The 10,000-nt window shown below is 37.3% G+C and overlaps 1 protein-coding gene across 1 annotated transcript in view; it reads left to right on the top strand.

The window, feature by feature from the left end:
• The window catches only part of LOC136825112 (peripheral plasma membrane protein CASK-like), an 833,202-nt gene extending 823,238 nt beyond the window's left edge, over positions 1–9,964 (top strand). Inside the window, exon 10 of the mRNA XM_067081155.1 lies at positions 9,393–9,964. Within this exon, the coding sequence (XP_066937256.1) occupies positions 9,393–9,446 (54 nt within the window). The 3' untranslated portion in view covers positions 9,447–9,964. The remainder of the gene's footprint in view (positions 1–9,392) is intronic.
• Positions 9,965–10,000: the final 36 nt, after the last annotated feature.

Below are 10,000 nucleotides of genomic sequence, written 5' to 3'. Positions count from 1 at the left end.
TTTTTAAGAGGGGGCAGCGAGGCATCGGATCTTTTACACATCTCACAGGAACCATATGTGATCAAATAAGGTTTTCCCCCTTTTAAGAGGGGGCAGCGGGCCATCGCATCCTTTTTTTTGGGAGGGGGCAAATCCCCTTCTTTTAGCTTTCTATTTTTATACATCTCACAGGAACCATATATGAGCAAATAATGTTTTCGCGATTTCATTTAAAGAAATCCTCTAGGTCCGTGTCTACTGCCTAACCCCAAAATGTATAAAATCTAGTGGGACGGTCATATTTTTTTTTAATGGCCCAGGGCCGAAGGGAAGAATGTACAGTAAATTAAGGAAGAAGAAAATGACAGAACCTTCATTTTTAAGAATGTGAGGGTTATTAGTCACAAAAACAATAGGAGCAGAAAGAGAATTCCAAAGCCCGTCTGCACTAGGTGAAAAGACAATACTGATATTGCTGATTTCACAAGAATAGTCTAGTAAGTGGTGTCTCGACGGGTGTTACGAGGTCACATGAGAGTTAACAGGAATAAATATACTTCATGTAAGAATTTGGCAGATATTTATAGAAGAAAAATATCTTTTTGAATGTTATAAAAGATTAAGGAGGCTTTTTCGTATGGCCGCTGTTGACGAGTTTAAAATGCTCATAATCGTGCCCTGGTAAATTACTGCTGAGAAATAAGACTCGCTGTTGACCGGTAGGCTGCCCGGTCAAGATAATGGTTTATATTTTGGTTTTGTAGTTCTGTAGTATTCCTTTGTCTCTTTACTTAGCTGATTCAGCCTGACATATATGTACATTTGAGTTTAACACCTTGATAAAAATAAAAATTTCAATGAATAAAAATGGAAAAGTATGAATATTAATATTTCCTTCATATATTATTCTTTCATTTCTCTCTCTCTCTCTCTCTCTCTCTCTCTCTCTCTCTCTCTCTCTCTCTCTCTCTCTCTCTCTGTGTATTTTATCTGCCATTAAAAAATATCAGATTGTCATTCAACAGATTAGTCCTCGACCATCTAGGGACTTTCTTTTTTATTTCTTTTTTATTTCTTTTTCTCTTTCTCTTTCGGCTGTCCTTCACTGTTGTGGCTTCATAGAAGTTGTTGTTGCTCTTGTTTTTGTAATTTTCATTTTTCCAAAAATGTTAAGAAAACTACTAAATTGATATTTCTTTAGTCGCCTTCATAATCGATAGTAGTTTTTGGTAAGGATGTTTTTAAATACTATCGAATATTGTCATCTCTTAAGGAGTTTTCCAAGTAATGGTCAGCTATTGCTTATCGCAGGTCAGTATTCATACAATGGTAAAACTTTGATCACAGAATTAAATCGAAATGAATTAAAATAAATGAAATTAAAATAAATGAAAGGCATATCATTGAATCCCATTCAATCTCATGGTCCTGCAATTGCCTTGCATTGCCTCGAAGATGACGTGGACGGCCATAATCACTGCGACGCCAGTTCAAGTAAACAAACCAGGTCGGTCATTTCATCCAAATAAAAACTCCATCACCAACGGAATCTTTAGGATATTCGTCGCGTCTTGCAAGTGACAGCGTGCTAGTTTCACAGCCGCTCCCTTTGAAAGACTTCTTCTTTCATCTGGTTATGGTTTATGGCGTCGTCAAGAAAATCACTAATCGGGAGATGTCTCCGCCTCGTATCTCGTCTTGATCGGGTCATACAAGGGCAGATTTCTGCCTTCATACACGTATCTTTCGTCACTTTACGACCTGGAATCGCCTGTCGCGAAGTATCGGCCTTGATTGCGGAGTGACGAATAGTGATTGAATTGCCTCCGTCACGAAATGGCAGTTCGTAATTTGAGTTGATTGGTAGTTTCTCTTGCTTGAATTTCCCCGTAGGCAGTATGATGCAAGCATTCTAAAGATTAGGTAGCAGTTTGTTTTACTGCAAATATCTGAGTTTCATAGTCAAACCCTCTTGTGAACTACATCATCGTTATCTCCAATTAAGCCCCTTTGTATGGTGGAACCTTTCAGTGGGTTCTGTACAGCATTTTTCGGCCCCAATCTTCATTCCCCTCACCCCTTTACTTTGGTCTCTTACCATTTAGCTGTTTAACTTCTTTAAGTTTATTCTGGTTCCATTATCAGTCCTTATTCAAGAACAAACTCTTCGAGCCCTTGGGAGTTTAGCACTTAATAACCTATGATAATAAAATCCGAGTTGATTTTGTTTGTCCTCCCCCGGGTGACAGTAGGGGAGACATGACACGGCTACCCACCCCATCCAAACCTGTTTGTCCGCTCTGGGTGGGAGCGTGGTAGGTAGGGGAACGGAAGGGTAGAGGAGACATCCACCCTCCTTCACACGTGTTTGTCCGCCCCGGGTGGGGAAGGCGGGGTAGACAGGAGAACGGGAGGGTAGGGGAGACGTCCACCCTCCTCCTTCAAACCTGTTTGTCCTCCCCGGGTGCGGGCGGGGTAGGTAGGGCATCGGGAGGGTAGGGGAAAAGCAGCGCCTGGCCCAGCGCGCGTCAAGAATCTCGATAATAATAATAATAATAATAATAATAAATAATAATAATAATAATAATAATAATAATAATAATAATAATAATAAAGTCGGTTTTAATATAATTAAATTGTTTGTTCATTTCCGTTTTGCTGAAGGTTTGGAACGAGGAACGATGGGGCAATTCCTCTTTCAAAGAAAGACAGTTTTATTATTTCACTGATTTCACACAACGAATTTTTATTTCTTTCAGGTTTAAAGGATAGAAACGCGAGAGCAGACAAGAGAAACTGTATTTTATATAACATATTTTTTTTTATTTCAGTTCCAGAGGTAGAAAAGTGAAATGAAATCTGTTTTGACACGCCGTTACATTTATCGACAATTCAAATTCATAGGGCCATCTCTCCCCAATCCCTAAATTTTGACAGGGACCATAGAATTATGAATGTTGCAGCTATAGTAAAATACAATTTGCCGTCTATAAAAGTTACATACATGTTCCGTAATGAAAGCCCAGTGATAAAAGATGAACAAATTCAAATTAATTTTTTTAGGAGGTAAATCTTCATACATGTTTCTAAAAACGGCTCATATTTAGTAACGAGTTTGTTGGTGTGTGCTACACTCGCTGGAACCAGGAGCTGCTGTCTCCTCTATCCTTCCGATCCCCTACCTACCCCGCCCCCACCCGGGGCGAAAAACGGGTTTGCAGGAGGAGGGTGGATGTCTCCCCTACCCTCCCGTTCCCCTATCTACCCCGCCCACCTGGGGCGGACAAGCAGGTTTGCAGGAGGAGGGTGGATGTCTCCCCTACCCTCCTGTTCCCTTTCCTACCCCGCTCCCACCTGGGGCGGACGAACGGGTTTGCAGGAGGAGGGTGGATGTCTTCCCCACCCACCCGTTCTCCTACCTACCCTACCGTCACCCAGGGTGGACAAACCGGTTTGCAGGGGGTGGATGGCTGTGTCATGTCTCCCCTACTGTCACCCGGGGACAACAAACAAGTAAAATGCACTCGGATTTTATTATTATAGATTATTAGGAGTATGAATAACTGGTTCCAGTACAACTGGATTTCTTAGCCTTTTTAGCCTTTTTCTATTTGAATTCGCTTATCTGTACACATGAATTATGTCTTGTAATTGAAAAGAATAAGTCTTTGCAGATGCCACATTCCATTCGATCTCCAAGGATTTTGTTAACCTCAAATGTCTTCGTTATACCATTCCAATCGATCCTCAAGGATTACATGAGAAATTCAAATCTTTTATGTGAATTCAGTCGGAAAATTGGACCAGCCTCAAGGCATTATAGAAGTTTTTGTCTTTTTAAGAATATGGCAGAAAAATTCTTTGTTCCTGTAAGTATTTTGAACAAGGAATTATAGCAGTTTTTGTCTTTTTAAGAATATGGCAGAAAAATTTATTTGTTCCTGTAAGTACCTTGAATATTCTCTGAAATCTTGGATATTATTTATAGAGGTGTTGAATGTAACAGTAGAATTAATGTTCAAAATCATAAGGTTGTTGTGATGATATAACTGGTAAACAAATCATTCTGTCCAGTTAATGATTAGTTTTTAGCGTCGCCACTGTCTTTGCTTTGCTTATTCTCTTACTTTGCTGGTTTTTCGGGTTATTGTGTCCTGTTCTAGGTCGTACCACCCTCTGTTATCTCTTGCGCGTTTCTAAACGTGTTTTGGAATTTGGGTGCTATCCCCATGTCTTTAGCCACACTGATGATCACGCGATCTCGTGTGCCACTATCATTTGTCTTTCTGGGACGGTCTTTTGTGAAAGTGTGGACCAGAAGTTGCTAATAAATTGTCAAAGAACATTTTTCTGCAAAGAACAGAACGTTCGTATATCATTTCTTTAACTTCAAGATACTTTTCATGTGAATTGAATTGAATTGAATATAGAATTTAGGCCAAAGGCCAAGCACTGGGACCTATGATGTCATTCAGCGCTGAAACGGAAATTGACCGTAAAAGTTTGAAAGGTGTAACAGGAGGAAAACATCGCAGTTGCGCTATGAATTAGTTGTTAGGAGATGGAAGAAAAAGAATATGAAAGGAGGTACTGTAGAAGGAACGAAAGGGGTTGCAGCTAGGGATCGAAGGCACGCTGCAAAGAACCTCAAGTAATGCCTACAGTGCACCGCATGAGGTCCACTGACGGCACTACTCTCCTAAGGGGTGCTTTTCATGAGGAATTCTGTTTTGTTGTCAGTTTCCACGATATGAACATTTTAGGACTAGAGAAATAGTCGGTTTTTTATACCTTTGTCATTAAAAGATATTTTTACCTTATGGGAATTTATTCATCCGTATTTCACTTCTAGATAATATAGACTGAAGTCCACTTTCTTCCTATATTTCACTGATAATTATAGTTTGAAATCCACTTTCTTCCTACATTTCACTGATAATTATAGATTGAAATCCACAATCTTCCTACATTTCACAGATAATTATAGTTTGAAATCCACTTTCTTCCTACATTTCACTGATAATTATAGCTTGAAATCCCCTTTCTTCTTGCATTTCACTGATAATTATAGTTTGAAATCCCCTTCCTTCCTGCATTTCACTGATAATCATAGTTTGAAATTCACTTTCTTCCTATATTCCACTGATAATTATAGTTTGAAATTCACTTTCTCCCTATATTTCACTGATATTTATAGTTTGAAAACCACTTCCTCCTACATTACACTGATAATTATAGTTTGAAATCCACTTTCTTCCCATATGCCACTGATAATTATATTTTGAAACCCACTTTCTTCCAATATTTTACTGAGAGTTATAGTTTGAAATCCACTTTCTTCCTATGTTTCACTGATAATTGTAGTTTGAAATCCACTTTCTTCCTACATTTCTCTGATAATTATATTTTGAAACCCCTTTTCTTCCTACTGATAATTATAATTTGAAATTCACTTTCTCCCTTTATTTCACTGATAATTGTAGTTTGAAAAACACTTTCTTCCTACATTTGATAATTATGGTTTGAAATCCACTTTCTTCCTATATTTCGCTGATAATTATAGTTTCAATCCACTTTCTTCCTATATTTCACTGATAGTTATAATTTGAAATCACATTCTTCCTGCTGGTAATTATAGTTTGAAATCCACTTCTTCCTGTATTTCACTGATAATTATAGTTTGAAATTACTTTCTTCCTATATATCACTGGTATTTATAGCTTGAAATCCACATTCTTCCTTTATTTCACTGGTAATTATAGTTTGAAATCCATTTCCTTCATTTCACTGATAATTATAGTTTGAAATCGGCTTTGTTCCCATATTCCACTGGCAATTGTAGTTTGAAATCCACTTTCTCCCTATATTTCACTGATAATTATAGTTTGAAATCCACTTTCTTACTACTGATAATTATAGTGTGAAATCCACTGTCTTACTACTGATGAGTATAGTTTGAAATCTACTTTCTTCCTACATTTCACTGATAATTATAGTTTGAAATCCATTTTCTTCCTACATTTCACTGATAATTATAGTTTGAAATCCATTTTCTTCCTACATTTCACTGATAATTATACCAAAACCATTTTCTTCCTAATTTCACAAAAAATACAAAAACAAACGCGTATTTATGCTCTCCGCCCGAGAGATTTCCCCGGCACCGCGCTTTGGGAGAATCTATTTTGTCCATCTTGCGTTGATAAATATTTCTCTCTTTTGCATTTTTATGTTTTCCTGCACCCCGAACTGTCTGCATTTTTCGGTCGTTTGTTTTCCTTCCCTTTCTTATGAAGTTTCGTTTTGTTCCGTTCGGCTTTGTGTACGAGTCTATAAATTTGGGGGAATTTCGACTCTCTCTCTCTCAAGTAGATTTAGTTGCAGTATCATAGCTGTCACCCTGTAAATTCTAAGAATCCTGACTAAATATGATTATAAATATCTATAAATTTTGGGAAATTTCGACTCTCTCTCTCTCTCTCTCTCTCTCTCTCTCTCTCTCTCTCTCTCTCTCTCTCTCTCTCTCTCTCTCTCTCTCTCTCTGTCACTCTGTAAATTCTAAGAATCCGGACTAAATATAATTATGAATATCAGTTTTGTTTCGACTCTCACTCTGTAAATTCTAAGAATCCGGACTAAATGTCACTGTAAATTCTAAGAATATCAGTTTAAATATAATTATGAATATCAGTTTTGAATTTCTCTCTCTCTCTCTCTCTCTCTCTCTCTCTCTCTCTCTCTCTCTCTCTCTCTCTCTCTCTCTCTCTCTCTCAAGTAGATTTAGCTGTAGTATCCTAGCTGTCACTCTGTAAATTCTAAGAATCTGGACTAAATATAATTATGAATATCAGTTTTGGGGAATTTCGACTCTCTCTCTCTCTCTCTCAAGTAGATTTAGCTGTAGTATCCTAGCTGTCACTCTGAAAATTCTAAGAATCCGGACTAAATTTGATTTTAAAAGTGGTCTTTTGTGTGCATGTTGGTGTCCATACTTTTGGATGTTGGAATGTTATCAGTTGATAAATTTCAAAGCTTCGGAATATTTTTCTCCACATTGGTAGTGGCGGTAGCGGCAGCCATCTGCATCAGTCTTGTGTTCCAGGTGCTTGAGAGGAAGAATGGACTAGGCTAACCAGGACTTGTATTTTATTCGAGAAGGTGGTTCCAGAAACATAACTTCGTAGAATGTATGATGCTTCGACATCGACGTGACAGGGATATTCCTTAAGAACATTTGTAATTGCTGACTAATATATATATATATATATATATATATATATATATATATATATATATATATATATATATATATATATATATATATATATATATATATATATATATATATATATATATAAATACATATACATACATACATACATACATACATACATACATACATACACGGACGTACTGATCTGAGTTGCTGTCTGTGTTTGCTTGCACAGATGCACCATGTGAAGTTTTTTTTTAACTGTGCGTGCTTTAGGCAGTGAATTGTAAGTTTATCGATCTTAATATTTCTGTTTTCGGGACTAAGCTTTGTCCATACAATGACCATTACACGTCGAGAGATTGGAGGAGAGAAAGAGAGGGAGCAATAACAAATCCCCACCCCCGTAGGGGCGGGGGTTAGTGCCGTCAGTGCACCTCACCGGGTGCACTGTAGGCATTACTAAAGGTTCTTTGCAGCGTCCCTGCGTCCCCTAGCTGCCACCCCTTTCACTCCTTTTACTGTACCTCCATTCATATTATCTTTCTTCCATCTTGCTATCCACCCTCTCCTAACAATTATTTCATAGTGCAACTGCGAGGTTCTCTTCCAGTTACCCTTTCAAATCTTTAACGGTAGATTTCCTTCCAGGTGCTGAATGACCTCATAGGTCCCAGTGCTTGGCCTTTGGCCTAAACTGGATATTCCATTCCAATAACGAATCCCACAAAAAAGAATAAGTCTATTGCACGGTGTCCTTTATCTAATTCAGCCACCAATAAAACTCCACAGAGAGAGAGAGAGAGAGAGAGAGAGAGAGAGAGAGAGAGAGAGAGAGAGAGAGAGAGAGAGATGAACCAATCACAAAACCTTCAAAAATGTCAGTCCAATACACGGCATCCAACAAGGAGCTAACGCAATCCCGCAGGAAGGCAAAAGCAAATCGATGGGTAAATAAAAATTTCCAAGGAAAATGACGTCAACGCGAAATATTAAAAAAGGGGAAAATGTCGACATTGGCAGTTTAAAAGGAATGACTCCTGCTCAATAGGAATTTATCCTGCTTAATAGGAATTTATCCTGCTCAATAGGAATTTATCCTGCTTAATAGGAATTTGTCCTGCTTAATAGGAATGTATCCTGCTTAATAGGAATTTATCTCGCTTCATGGGAATTTATCCTGCTAAATAGGAATTTATCTCGCTTCATGGGAATTTATCCTAAGGAATTTATCCTGCTCAATAGGAATTTATCCTGTTCAATAGGAATTTATCCTGCTCAATAGGTATTTATTCTGCTTAATGGGAATTTATCCTGCTTAATGGGAATTTATCCCGCTTAATAGGAATTTATCCTGCTCAATAGGATCCTGCTAAATTTTATCCTGCTTAGTAATTTGTCCTGTTTAATATGAATTTATCTTGCCTAATAGAATTTATCCTGCTTAATGGGAATTTATCCTACTAAATAGGAATTTATCCTGATTAATAGGAATTTATTCTGCTTAATAGGATTTTATCCTGCTTAATAGGAACTTATCCTGCTTAATAGGAATTTATCCTGCTCAATAGGAATTTGTCTTCCTCAATGGGAATTTATCCTGCTTAATGGAAATTTATCCTGCAAATAGGAATTTATCGTTAGCAATAGGAATTTATCCTGCTTAATAGGAATTTATCCTACTTAATGGGAATTTATCCTACTAAATAGGACTTCATCCTGATTAAAAGGAATTTATTCTGCTTAGTAGGAACTTATCCTGCTTAATAGGAATTTATCCTGCTGGATAGGAATTTGTCCTGCTTAATGGGAATTTATCCTACTAAATAGGAATTTATCCTGCTTAATAGGATTTTATCCTGCTCAATAGGAATTTATCCTTCTTAACAGGAATTTATCCTTCTTAACAGGAATTTATCCTGCTTAATGGGAATTTATCCTGCTTTTTTATCCTGTTTTATCCTGCTCAATTTTATCCTAAAATTATTCTGCTTAAGTCATGTTGATGTTTTGGATAATATAGGGAAAATAAGGCAGATTTGCAACTAGACTCAGTATGAAAATGTGCACTTGTTTCTTTTTTCTGTTCTTATTTCTAATTCAGTAAAACTGCTTCTGTTGCTTGATTACTTTTTTCATTTTTTAATTATGTTTCTGATTTTTGGAAAATTAATCGTTTGTATTTTCCCTCTCTTTGCAGGTAGGAACGCTGGATATTTTTCTGTATCACGACAGAGGGGCAGCCGATAAGTAAAATGGCTCAATTTTCCTTGTAGCTTTAATATTATCAATTATTATATAGTCCTGCATGATAAGATTACTGATTCTAGGTAGCTTTTAGGAAACTGCCATCTTATTATAATACGTGCATACACATAACTTCATTGTATCCGTTCACGTATTGGGGATATACGGTTGAAAAGCTGATCTTTACTAATGTGATAAGTTTAAGTTTGATAGCTGTGCTGCCTCGGTCAATAAAATCTCTACACCACTGGTTCTTAACCTGGGGGGCGCGAGCCCTAGGGAAGATTTAAAAATTCTGTAATTATATTCGTTATGCTCTTAACTGATATTCAGAAGTTTGTGGTTTGACTCGTTGGGCTTACCATGTTTTGTAATTTTTTCCCTCCCTCCCTATCCCTCGAAACCCATTCTCTTTTTCTTTTTTTTCATTTTCCTTTAAATCTAGGTGGGAATTTTACTCATAGATGCAAGGGGGGCGTGGAGGGAAGGACCAACTCTTAGAGGGGGCGTGGTAAAAAAAAAAAAGGTCAAGAACCACTGCTCTGCATCCATTCTTCATTT

This window comes from Macrobrachium rosenbergii, chromosome 37 (genome assembly GCF_040412425.1).
Source record: "Macrobrachium rosenbergii isolate ZJJX-2024 chromosome 37, ASM4041242v1, whole genome shotgun sequence".
Taxonomy (NCBI): domain Eukaryota; kingdom Metazoa; phylum Arthropoda; class Malacostraca; order Decapoda; family Palaemonidae; genus Macrobrachium; species Macrobrachium rosenbergii.
The sequence above is the reverse complement of the archived record's forward strand: the minus strand, read 5'-3'. Positions and strand labels throughout refer to the sequence as shown.